General features: G+C 34.8%; 2 protein-coding genes across 2 annotated transcripts; both read left to right on the top strand.

Annotated features, from left to right (window-relative positions):
* The first annotated feature begins 559 nt into the window (after positions 1-559).
* Positions 560-3,213, top strand: LOC104221334 (probable serine/threonine-protein kinase PBL10). Its single transcript, XM_009772379.2, has 9 exons — positions 560-577; positions 672-747; positions 1,186-1,317; positions 1,418-1,626; positions 1,868-1,994; positions 2,070-2,141; positions 2,239-2,422; positions 2,500-2,632; positions 2,721-3,213. The coding sequence occupies exons 4-9, from the start codon at positions 1,423-1,425 to the stop codon at positions 2,967-2,969; spliced, it is 969 nt and encodes a 322-aa protein (XP_009770681.1). The 5' UTR covers positions 560-577; positions 672-747; positions 1,186-1,317; positions 1,418-1,422; the 3' UTR covers positions 2,970-3,213.
* Positions 3,214-6,530: 3,317 nt separating this feature from the next.
* On the top strand, positions 6,531-12,024 carry LOC104221333 (GTP-binding protein OBGC, chloroplastic). Its single transcript, XM_009772374.2, has 7 exons — positions 6,531-7,742; positions 7,995-8,268; positions 9,026-9,314; positions 10,291-10,450; positions 10,834-10,942; positions 11,252-11,483; positions 11,594-12,024. Exons 1-6 carry the CDS (start codon positions 6,625-6,627, stop codon positions 11,327-11,329), a joined length of 2,028 nt encoding a protein of 675 aa, XP_009770676.1. The 5' UTR covers positions 6,531-6,624; the 3' UTR covers positions 11,330-11,483; positions 11,594-12,024.
* Positions 12,025-13,195: the final 1,171 nt, after the last annotated feature.

Below are 13,195 nucleotides of genomic sequence, written 5' to 3'. Positions count from 1 at the left end.
TACAAGTAAGTAGTTTTTTCTTACTGTTCCTAACCTAGTAAAGACAAACTTTTTTACTATCAGTTACAGCTACCTCAGATTGGATGAAACCTTTTCTTGCTTATTTTCCTATTTTGAAAAGTTCCAAGACTTTACTAAAAGCACATTTTTATTGGTAATTTCATGTCAAATTTGAGGTTTGTAACTAACACCCTCATCAAGATTTTATCTTTAGGGAAGCTCGGTGCACTAAGCTCCCCGGAACCACAATGGTCTATTGTACGTAGTCTTACCTTGCATTCTGAAACTCATATTTTATCTTTAGGGCAACTTGATGCACAAAGTATCCCGTATTTATGCAGGATCTGCTGAAGGGCCATACTCCTAGGAGTGTGATGTAGACAGAGACACACCCGTAGTGGTTGGCTTGCTTCCACGACTCGAACCCCTAATCTATAGGTCACACAGATACAACTTTACCGCATTCAAATTTTTATCTAATTATAAGATATTCTTGCTGTGTGAGAAATCTTAGACACCTTTATGCCAATTATCTTTCTACACAAGGGAATCAAAAAGTACTTGTACAACTGACAAGGTATGTAATTTTAACTGAATTGGTGTAAAGAGAGGACAGAATCTGAGGAAAGCTATAAATAATAAGTCCTCTTTTTCTTATATTTACTTAGCAGCAGGCCAAGGAAAAAAGTGAAGAAAAAAACAAGAGATTCTTTGTTGGTTATAAAAAGAAGGGGTTCTTCAACTGTGGTGAGAGCTTCTTTTCTTGAATGACATATTGGCATGTGTAAATGCATGGACAAGAAAGTGGGGTACTCTGAGAAATTAGCCAATGAGTTGTCTGAATATAAAGGAAATTGGCAAGCATTGCTTCCTTACCATAGTTTCTGTTTCCCAAATGGATTCTTGAAATCAACTAATTAACATTTCTCAAAGATTTTGTCATGTCCTTCCTCAGCAATTATTTTTCTAGTACATAATTTCCAATCAAGAGGACCACCACTTTCATCTGATTTTTCATAATGGAGTTCAAGTTGGTACCTTTATATTCATCTTTATGAAAAAAAATTCAGCTTTTTCAGCAGTAATTTTGACTTGAAAATTTCTTCATTGATCCATATCAACACAAGTGTCAATTAATGTTCAAATAAGTTGGATGATTTTCTTGGATGGCAAGTTCATTTACAGCTATAGGAGGAGGAATTGGAGGGGCAGTTGTCCTCTTGGGAGTAATTTTCTTTTTATGCTTTTGCGCGTTTCGCAACTGGAAGAATTCAAATAAGAATTCAGACGGTGCTTCTTCAGATCCATCTGCAGTAGGTAATGTAGAAAAAAATCATCATTAGTTTACTATAGCAATGGAGATGAACTAATTTGCCCTGCTAACTCTACTTTCTGCTAAATGTACTGACTAAAATAGTTACAATGGAGCTGAAGAGGGGAGGCCCAAGCCCATCTTTTAAGCAGTTCAGAATGGAAGAGTTGGAGAAAGCCACAAGGAATTTTGATGAGAGCAATCTCATTGGTTGTGGGAGTTTTGGTCTAGTTTTCAAAGGATTGCTTTGTGATGGAACTGTTGTCGCTATAAAAAGGCGCTCGGGTACTCCTAAACAGGAGTTTAATGAAGAGGTATGTCTAGCTATTAAAGGAGCTGACTGTTTAATAGAACAGATAGAAAAGGGGGAGATAACACAATTTTGAACTTCATATTTCCTGTTTTTAACAAAAAGAGAAAGAAGTAGAGATTAGAACTTCAAGAAACATGCTTAATATCAAGTCAATACAAAAGTTGAAGCAATCTTGAAACCATCTATATAATTCAATTATATATCCAAGTATTGATCACTAAACTTTGCATTTCCAATAATAGGTGGCTCATTTATCACGAATTCAACACCGCAACCTGGTTAATCTTTTAGGCTACTGCCTCGACAGTGGGTACTCAATGCTGGTTTTTGAGTATTTGCCAAATGGAAGCATGTGTAATCACTTGTATGGTATGGGTTTATTGAGTAAAGAGCCTTTGACTATATTACTCATTATATGTTAAAGTTGATTGGTTCTCTTATCAGATACAGGAAAGGACTCTGCAACAAAGTTAGAATTCAAGCAAAGGTTATCTATTGCTATTGGAACAGCCAAAGGTATATCATTAAACTCGTTCGAGATAAATGTTCTGATTAAATCAAGAATGAGAAACAGAAACAAAGATGACTCTAAATTTGTTATTAACTGCAACAGGTTTAAGTCATTTACATGGCCAACGCCCTTCAATAATCCACGGGAACTTTAAAACAGCTAATGTTTTGGTTGATGAGGACTTCATTGCTAAAGTTGCAGACGCGGGGATTCTGAAGTTACTCGAGAAAATTGATGATGCAGGTCCTTCTGGACTGAGTTCTGTGAATGCTTTTAGAGATCCAGAGTAAATAGCAAGTTACCTTTTTGAAGTTCCAGAGTTTTTTAAGCACTTCTTTTGATTCGTTTCTGTTCCGTGTTTAGGATAAATCAAATTGGAATACTGTGTGAGACAAGTGATGTTTACAGCTTTGGAGTATTCCTATTAGAGCTCATAACTGGAAAGGAGGCTTCAGATATAGATGAATTTGGATCAAACCAAAGTATACTAGAATGGGTAAGTTAAAGAAGCAATTTTTCAACCTGTTAACAGAATGTACCATTGATCTTGCTTATACTGAATATTTATGTGAACTCGGCAAAAGGTTGAAAAACAGCTGAGTTCAGACCAATTAGTGGATAATAGGCTGTTGGGAAGCTTCACAGCGGAGGTAATGAGGGATTTGATCAAGCTAGCGTTGAGATGCATGAGTTTTCCAGGGCGATATAGGCCAACGATTGAAACAGTCGTGTTGGATCTTGAAAGGATTCTTGAGAAGGAGCAGATGCACACAACTGTTATGGGAGAAGGTACTTCAATAGTTACACTTGGGAGTCAATTGTTTACAAACTGAAGCAATGAGACATCTATTTAACTTGAAAGATTTTGGCCTGCAAGAAACAACAAGTAAATTTGAATGGCTTTGTCCCTCTCCTCTCCGAATTCACAGTCCTTCCGCCCAGCTAACTGTTTCACAATCGTCAATTCTCCCAAACTTCATATTTCTCCTAAAATATGAAATTTACTTCCTTTAAATAATGAGTATATTCTTGAGCAACTTTAGTCCTTTAAATTTATGAAAAAGCGATCACTTTTAATTGCTGTCAAATATTTAAAATTTAACTTCTTTTTGTTTGAAAATAATCACATACTTATTATACTTTCTTTGAGTCATAAAATAGAAGGCGAGGATGATGAATATTGATTATATATCACTAACTCAATTAAAGAAGAAACTGTAAAACACAACTCCTCAATCATTAGTTATTATCCAACTGTGGTTGTGTAAAAATATTTATGAAAATTATTGTTATTTATGCTACCTACTAACGACAAATAAGTAACAAAAAAGTTGCTTTTATCATGATTTTTAAAATTTATGAAGTAACATAAATCGAAAATGACTCTATTAGTCTTCTAGAAATTTTGAAATAACATGATTGGCTTACGATTCCGGAAGAAAATGGTAAGTGACAACATAAAGCCTAAAAAGACTAATATTGAGGTAATATTTTTCAATAGAAATAACTTAATTTATATAAAATATAATGAGTTGTAGTTCGTTAGAATATATTTTGTCTTCAACTATTCTGTCCTTATTGCTTTAAATTTTCTCTTAGCCGATTTAAAATTACTATACTATAAATGATTTTACTTTATTTTATATCCTAGGAGTTTTGTCTACTTAAAAATAATAGTTTAAAAAAGAATTGAATTGGATCTTTTGCTATAGTTAATTTTAAAACGAAATCATATTTTCTTAATTCTAAAGGAAATAATGTTTTTTTTTTTGCAAATTCTTAGTATTGGTTCATTCCGAAAAATATGCAATAAAAATTCTATTCTTAAAGAGTAAAAATTTGTCTACATTTCACTTTGGATCTTTGTATTTGAAGAATCATTAGTGTTATTGACTATTGCTAATCACCTCTATCTCTTATAAAGTTTTGCTAGTTTTTGGTTCTAATTGTTTAGTATCATTTTTTAATATTATAAAAATGACAAATAACTAATATTATTTGAGTAGGAAAGTAATTCAATTATAATAGCATAGAAATCAGAAATTACCATTAAAAAATTCATCATTAATTAATATTGTGACGTTTAACTATTTATCTTTTAATTCATCATTAATTAATACCATGACTTGAAATAGTAATTGATTTATGATACATAGAAAATAACACATTCACAATTATGTAAGGTAAACTCTTAATTATTTAGATTTCGAATAATGTTAAAAAGATTCTAAGAGCCCTTAGTACTTTAAAAAGATTTGTTTTATTCAATTTGTAAGTTAAACGTTTCACACCTTTATACTTTTTTTTTTCATCCCAAATTGCTAAAATTAATGAACGGATGATTGATTGACTCTAAAAAATAAAAATATAGCATGGCATCACCAATTCATAGAGGCAGCACAAAACTTGTTTGAATGCCTCTTTTGGCCCAATAACTGATGAAAGACCAAATAGCAATAGGTACTGCCTACTTACGAAACGTAGCAGTGCCTGCATCAACAAATAAGTACTATTTTTGTCTCCAATTATTTGTACAAACAAATCAATTAAGCGAAAAAACTAATTATGACAATTTTTTTTATCCGTTAAAAATAAATTTTATACTAAATAAAATTGTCGTCAATATCTTTTTAATAGTTAGAACTTTTAAATTAACTAAAAGTATGGTTATTAACTCTTTATTTATTTATTTGAGGTATATTAGGACTTTAAATTTCAATAAGCTTACATAAATTATTTTCTTATTTAAGCTATGTAACATAGCTATAATATTTTGCATGCTAATTTTTCTAATATTTATGTTATAATTTTAAGAGAATATAATGAATTGACAATTCATGAACTACCGATACAATGATACTCCTACTAATAATTATGAAGGTGTCCTTGATTAACCCAAATAAAATTTTAAAAAAAGAAGAAATTATAATTTTAAGATACTTTCATAGTTGTAGTCAAATTACAAAAAACAGACCGAGAATTTTAGGTTTGAGCAAATTTCATGTGCTCTAGGAAAGGAAACTTATTAATTGATTTTAAATGCTCGACATCAACAGAGAAAGTCCTCGACATCAAACCTATTGTGGCTATGCTGTGTATCTGATATAGCAAGCGAAAACAGATAAAAAAACGAAGCCATCAGATGTTCAATCCTGCGCCCCGCAGGCGGAAACAATGTGCCTCTGCCATTGGCACCTTCTACCATTTGTTATTCCGGGTGGCAACTCTTTTATTTATCATCTATATATATATATATATATATATATATATATATATATGATTTCTACCGAAGCTGGCGGATGGCGTACCACCCCCTCGGCCCTTAATAGATCCGCCCCTGATCTGTAAAGCATACAAAATGCTCCTTATATTGGCGCTATTTATGTTTATGTCAGAGGTGCCAAAGCTAGAAGCAAGATTACGAATAGAATATTCAAAGCTTTTGACTAAGTAAGATGGATGGATTTGGAAGCAAGTGAAAGAACTAGTTGCATAAAATATAATTTTGTTTGTTGACCAAAAAAAAGCGCGGAAGGTTATAGTAAAATTTAAAGTAAACCAAATTTAAAATAACATAATTACTTTTACTTTAATGAAAGGAGAATAATTGGACAAACTTGTCAAGTTTTTTTTATCCTTAAAAATATGAGTATATTTAATTAATAGAAAGATGTTACTTCATGTCACAAATTATAGGTTATGTCCAGTTAAGGAAAAATGAAACCTTTTAATCTTTGACGTTAATTGATCGGACATTTTTCCTTTTTCGTCTTGCTGCAATTTTTACGATATAATAGTCAAAGCTTTTAAAAATAATTTAATTTTAAGAATTAACAATATAAATAAGGAGTCAAAGGTTTATCGGACATATACACTTCCATCTCCATACTATATTTGTAAAATTTTACTGGATTGTTGTTGTAATTAACAATATAAATAAGAGTTATAATCACATAATCAGAAAACAATTTATTGTTGTCTACTAAAAGTCCAAACTTTAAGGAAACAAGAATATAACCACACTCTTATCATACTTCAAATACAAATATAAAAAATGAAAGGAAAAAACTTAGTTCCTCCATTCAAATTTATGTGTTATTGTAATTTAATTGAGCACAAAGTTTAAGGACGTAAAAGAATATTTGAATTTTATACTCTTAAATTAAATATATGTATAACATATCAAAATATCTTTTTAAATTAAATGGCTTAAATTATTCATACAAGGGAGTGTCTTATTGGAATAAAAGTTTACTAAATATAGAAGCCACATTCTTTTACAAACTAAAAAAGAAAGTAAAACACTTAAATTGAACAGAATAAAATGCTAAAAAACAGTTAACACATATATCATATTAAAAACAAAGTTGTAGAAAACTTTTAATAACCTTTTCAGCAATTATCTGAAGAAAAATATAATATCAATTTCTTAAAAACACCCGCCCAAACGGATAATTTTTTTTTTTGAGCTCTTCGCCGTAGCCATCCATGGCTTTCTCTTTGTTCACTACAACTGCATCAACTTTCTCTCCTCACTGCCAAGCACGACCCAATACCAATCCCAGTCGCAATAGAACCAATCCAAAGCGCGTGTCTACAAACACAACCAGAAGAAGGCAAAATCCCAACCGCCGTCAGCTCAAATCCGGCGAGTTTAGGCCGCCCCCGCCAATTACCATCGCCGGCGGTGATACTGCCACCACCTACACTCGCCTACCCCCCAAAGATGATTTTGTTCTTCCACCCCTTCACAGTTCAGCTGAAATTACGCTATCTGAATCAACTATCTCCTCCACCCCAGCTAAGAATCTTCGCCAAAAAATAAAGGATTCGGTTGATGATGTTGACAATTCGGAGAATTTAAAGTTTGATTATGGGAAATTCGAGCTGTACGAGGTTAATGATGATGATTTTGAGGACGATTCTGAAGAAGAAGATGATGTGGGTGGTGAAATGGAAGGTTCTAGAAGTGGGGTGTTTGAGGGTAGTGGGAAATTCGAGTTGTACGAGGTTAATGATGATTTTGAGGACGATTTTGATGAAAATGATGATGTGTATAGTGAAATGGTAGGTTTTGAGGGTGGTGATGTTTTTGAAGGGGAGGGGAGCGATATAAAGGAGAAAGAGAAAGGGGTTCCTGCAGTGATGAGGTGTTTCGATAGGGCGAAAATATTTGTAAAAGCAGGGGATGGAGGGAATGGAGTGGTGGCATTTAGGAGGGAGAAGTTTGTGCCTTTGGGTGGACCATCTGGTGGTGATGGAGGGAGGGGTGGGAATGTGTATGTGGAGGTAGACGGATCGATGAATTCGTTGTTGCCATTTAGGAAAAGTGTGCATCTTAAAGCTGGGAGAGGAGGGCATGGTCATGGAAAGAAACAATTCGGTGCAAAAGGTGAGGATGTGGTGGTGAAGGTGCCGCCTGGTACGGTTCTTAGGGAGGCTGGGGAGGGTGGAATTCAAGGGGATGTACTTTTCGAATTGTTGCATCCGGGACAGAGGGCGTTGCTGCTGCCCGGTGGAAGAGGTGGGAGAGGGAATGCCTCTTTTAAGACAGGGTCGAATAGGGTGCCCAAGATCGCAGAGAATGGTGAAGAAGGTGCAGAGATGTGAGTATCTTTAATGATAATCGTTTCTGTTCGTTAGACTTTGATTTTTTATTGCATCTTAAGGGCACATTCAGCATCTAACTGTAAAGCATATTAGAATGTAGTTTTCGTTTGGTGGATCTATTGGGCTCTCATCCTTAATTTTGAATGCTTTAATTTTGAAGGCCAAATAAGCTTGAGTAGAAATATATCTTGGTCACATTTCTTTCATATTTCATTTTGTATCTTGCAAGTAACAGTCCTATTGAGCAGGTGGTTAGAATTGGAGCTTAAGTTGGTCGCTGATGTTGGTATAGTAGGAGCTCCAAATGCAGGGAAGAGTACATTTCTCAGTGTTATAAGTGCTGCTCAGCCAGCTATTGCGAATTACCCCTTCACCACTTTGCTCCCAAATTTGGGTGTAGTTTCATTTGATTATGATGCTACTGTGGTCGTTGCTGATCTGCCTGGTCTACTTGAAGGGGCACACCGAGGTTTTGGTTTAGGCCATGAGTTTCTTCGGCACTCAGAAAGATGTTCAGTCCTGGTACAAGCTTTTCTAAAGTGTTCTTTCTTTGCATTAGTTAGTTGAATGCGTTCCAATTCTGCATAAATGGAACTATTAGTGATTTGTTGAATCAGATTGAGATGGCATATTACCATATTACTATACAGTTTGCATTTTGTAATTTGAATGCTTGCTATGTTATAGCTAATTCATTGATGAAACTTCACTTCTAGAGCTATTAATCTAGAAATATTTATTTGAAAAGGTTAAACATAATGCAAACTGTAACGGGCAGCTCGGTGCACGAAGCATCCCGCGTTCACGCAGGGTCTGGGGAAGGGCCGCACCTCAAAATACAGATTGCAAACTATATTTTGATTTATTTTGTTCTTTTCTTGTTTCGAGTTTGTATTAGCTTGGTGGTTTTTATAAAAAGAAAAAGAGTAGTGGTTCACATTTAGCTATCCCCTTCCTTTCTAAGGTCCCAACATGGAATCACTGCACAATGTCCTTGGTCCCGTTGACATGAGCGATGGACAAAAATGGATAGGTGTTTTTTGGGTAAAAGATGTCCTCCACAACCCCCCCTCCCCCCACCCCACAAAAAATATTTTTTTGTTGGTCATTTCATCTTTTAGTAGTTTCTGTGTACTCTGTGCATCCATATATTTCATCGTTTACTTAAAAGTTCCGATTATTTTGCACTGGTGTATGGCATTTCTTTACCTTTTTACTGATTATTCTGAGATTGAGCTAATATTTTTGACTAATTGATGGAATTTTTATTTGGAGAAAGGTGCATGTGGTTGATGGTTCATCTCCCCAACCGGAATATGAATATGAAGCTGTTCGTCTTGAATTGGAAATGTTTAGTCCTGAACTTGCTGAAAAACCTTTTTTAGTGGTTTACAACAAAATGGACCTTCCAGACGCATATGAGAATTGGAAGACATTCAGAGACAGTCTGAAATCTCGTGGAATTGAACCCTTTTGCATGAGTGCAGTGAAAAGAGAGGGTACACATGAAGTTATTTGTGCTGCTTATGAGCTTGTTCGAAGAAAAAGAGAAGCTGCTAAAGAAGAAGGTAAGCGTTTCTTAATTGTCATTTGCTTCTATGTTACCAGTGGCCATGATTATGCTAAAATGCCTTTTATGTTCAATTAATTTGTTTTGACAAGTGCAATTAAGTTGAACAAATGTCTGTTCTAGCTAAATAAATATTTCTATCAAAATTTTTGTCCTACGTTCGTTGTTGGGTTGTCCTAAAATGTTGTCATTTCATAATTAGCACATTTTAAATACACAGAAGTTTCAAGGGCCTCTACTTTTACCTTAATCCTCTATTCTACCTTTCTACAATGCAAAAGTAAAAAATGGCGCTCATGTTTCTCAAGAAATAATAAACAATTCATGTATTCACTATTTTCTTACTACTTGAGCTTGATGAAAAACTGGACTACCAAATTAGGACAGATGGAGTAACATAGATTAAAATTTGAATGACGTGCTTTTCTCTTCCTTTATTTTGTTTTGCAACCCGTGGTGGTGGTGGTGGTGGGGGGGGGTACGGTAACTTGCATTGCGCCCTTGCTCTTTGCTGTTTGTTTTTGTCTTCTTTCTTCACCTTCCTTTTCTCTTAAAGGGAGTGACCAAGTTGTGTGTCAGTCATGAAGAATTGGTTCACAGCAGTTAGATTTGCTTGGAGTTGCTTCGTTCTTTGTGAATGTGACATATGAAATGAGAGTGCTTACTGACCCCCCTCCCCCCGGGGGGGGGGGGGGCTAAACTCGTAATAGATTTTTTTTTAAAAACTAAATAAAACAAGAGTATTTATCAGAAAATAAAGAAAATTAGAGGGTAGATTTGACGATTCCTGGTGGAATAGTCGAGGTATGCCCAAAACTGGTGTGGACACCACATTAAAAAAAAGGATTTTCTACTATGTATTTTCAGCACAGAGTTTCATGTATTGTTGTTAAATGGATGTCAAATTTTTGTGTATGTGGGGTGGGGGGTGGGGGGAGTAATGCTGATTGTAATGTTCTTAATTTCTTGTACAGTGAGAATGGACCCAGTAAACTTGAACTATGTTGCTGACATGGTGAAAAAGCAGCGAGCTGCTCCCATAAGTGAGTTTGAGATCACCCATGATAGTTCTTCCAAAACTTGGTATGTTCAAGGATCAGGCCTGCAACGTTTCGTCCAAATGACAAACTGGAGGTATGGTTCTTGTTGTTCCCTGATCCTGTCTTCTTTTACCTTCTCGTCATCGCCTTCTATCATGCGCCTTTCCCCTATTTTCTTTTGGATTAGCATCCCTATGGAAGCATGTTTCTGTTGTAGCATATTGGCCCTGAAGTCAATTAATTGGATTTTCTTGTATCATAGCTGAGACTAGTCAACATTATCAACTTGAATTGAACTTTTTCTAGTGGTCTCAGAGATTTTAAGTGTACAGAGATTTTAAATTGGCGGACTATAGAGATTCCTATAGCCAGCTTGCTTCAAGGAGCCTGTTTTAAATCAAGTTTTGTTGGATGTATTTGATCCTTATCAAAATTACATTGAGTTCCATTAAAAAGGAATCTTGTTCTTTGCGACAGATATATGGACTCAGATAGAAGATTTCAACATGTTCTGGAGGCATGTGGTGTGAATAAATCTCTGCTCAAGCTTGGCGTGAAAGAGGGTGACACCGTCATCGTTGGAGATGTATGTCTATGCTACTTTGCTTCCTTATTTCCAGCTAATCTTAGCCACTGGACTGCATAATTGCTTCTTTTCCCGTAATTTGCATTGAACTTATTTGCTAATAGCTTATTATTCTTTAACTTAAGTTCAACTATTCAAGGAATACAGGTACTACACATAGCTTTGTTTAGCATGTCATGATGAAAAACTCTTTGACATTTTCTGTAATATCCTCCCCTTGCTGAGTGAAGAGGAACTCCTCCTTAACCTATAATATGTATACAAGTGTCAGGGATTAATTTGACTGAGTTTTGCTTCATTCGTTGCCAGATGGAGTTAGTATGGCATGATTCTGATAATTCAGGCCCTACAAGTAGGAAGAAGTGGGCTGCCGGACCAAGTCAATAATCTCATTGTTGCTCTTTACTTGAGCCTTTCGAATATGCTGCTAATCGATAAATCGTACATAAGACTAAACATCCTTGATGTGGATTTCCAAGAACTTAAACAAGTTCTGCTGAAAATCATCATGTATTATACATCGGCACCGTGCACAAGACATGTAAGTACCATAATTTTGTTCAAGACGTTGCTTAAAATTGTTACCTTTGTTTGCTAACGTGAACTATGCAGTTGGGTTCATCATAAAACTTATACTTGCTTTCCGTGTAGGTTCATACTATCAAGTTGTGGATAATGTAATTGTGCTTCCAATTAGCAGAGCGTTTTCAATCAAAATACCTTATAGAGCTGCAAGAGGTAAGGGGCGGAAAATATGGTTTCACCCATCATCTTGGTCTGCCAGAATAATGCAGCCTCCTCTTTCTGGTGCAATGTACACTATCCTCATTAGTTAATTTATGATAGTGACGGTAGAGTTATGTGAAATCTTATATTTTTGTCTATTTAGAAACATGGTCCTGGTTAGTAAGGATTCATATAGTTGACCCTAACTTGTTTAGGGCTGAGCCATAGCTATTGTTGTTGTTACATCTTAAAGTTTCAAATGGCTATATGACTGAGGCATAGTTGTTGTTGTATCTTGAAGTTTCAAATGACCATATAAATAAGTTGAAGAAATGCAATAGCACTTTCTCTTCTAATTTTGGCTCTTTCATGATTGCTGAAGGATTATGGATCGTATAAACAATCTTACATTATTATTCACCGCATAACAATCTTCATATTATAGTCTTGCATAGCTAGTCTGTGATCTAAACAATCCTTTTTTCTGGGTTCTACCCCGTTTTTGTGCTTTTTCACTATGTTCCCTGAGTTTTATAATTTGATGACTTTGGTTTACTAGACATCTGCTTTGGATCTCAATGGTGTAGAAATTGGAAAATACAAGTTGCTCTCTGTAGTCTGATATTTGACGAAATCTCAGAAGTTAGGCTGGTCTTTGGATCTAAGTTCATAGGAACCAATTTTGTTGTTTTCTTGATAAAATTGATCCACACAACTCTAAACCATGCCCATTTCCACTATAGCCCATCTCCACTTCATTAATATATACTACTCCTAGGCTTTATTCAACTGCATTTGCTTTTGAAGTTACTTCTCTATCTATATCTATTTTATTGAATACTGAAGAAATTCTTTTAATTTCCGCTGAGCTAAACCAATATGTTTGATATTTGTAGTAAACCAATGTCAGCATTTAATAGCTTATTTCAATTTCCATTTTGAAAAAGAAGAAAAAAGAATGAAGATTTTGTATTGGATTAGAGATCAACTTTCTCTTCACAACCATGGATGTAGTTGCAAGTTCACTCACTAGAATAGGCAAGAATTCGATCTCCCTCCTAACTTTGCTTCCCCTTTTCTCCCCCCCCCCCTTCCTCGGTCGAAAAATTCACTATGTTGCTAGATTATTTTCTTTATGTACGTATATTATATGTTGAATCCTCTTGACTTATATTTTGACTATCCTTAGTGAAGATCTTGACTCCACCACCAATAGAGATACATATAAACTGTATATGGAAGCCAAGACTTGCTCAATCTAAGGAAAAATACCAAATGAATGAGGATGACTGTTATAACTCACAATTTACAAACACTAAGGGGTTGTTTGGTAGGAGGTATTAGAAAAAATAATGCAAGCATTAGCTTTATGCATTATTAATTCCTTGTTTGGTACATTTTTTCAATCGGTGTATTACTAAAACTTGTATTAGTTATACAACCTATTTGGTATTATCCTATGTGTAATTAATACATAGCAAACCATGGTATTAGCAATGCAAGAGTTTTAATATTTGCATAAGCATG

This window comes from Nicotiana sylvestris, chromosome 1 (assembly GCF_000393655.2).
Source record: "Nicotiana sylvestris chromosome 1, ASM39365v2, whole genome shotgun sequence".
Lineage (NCBI taxonomy): Eukaryota > Viridiplantae > Streptophyta > Magnoliopsida > Solanales > Solanaceae > Nicotiana > Nicotiana sylvestris.
Note: the sequence above shows the minus strand (reverse complement) of the source record. Positions and strands in the feature narration are given on the sequence as shown.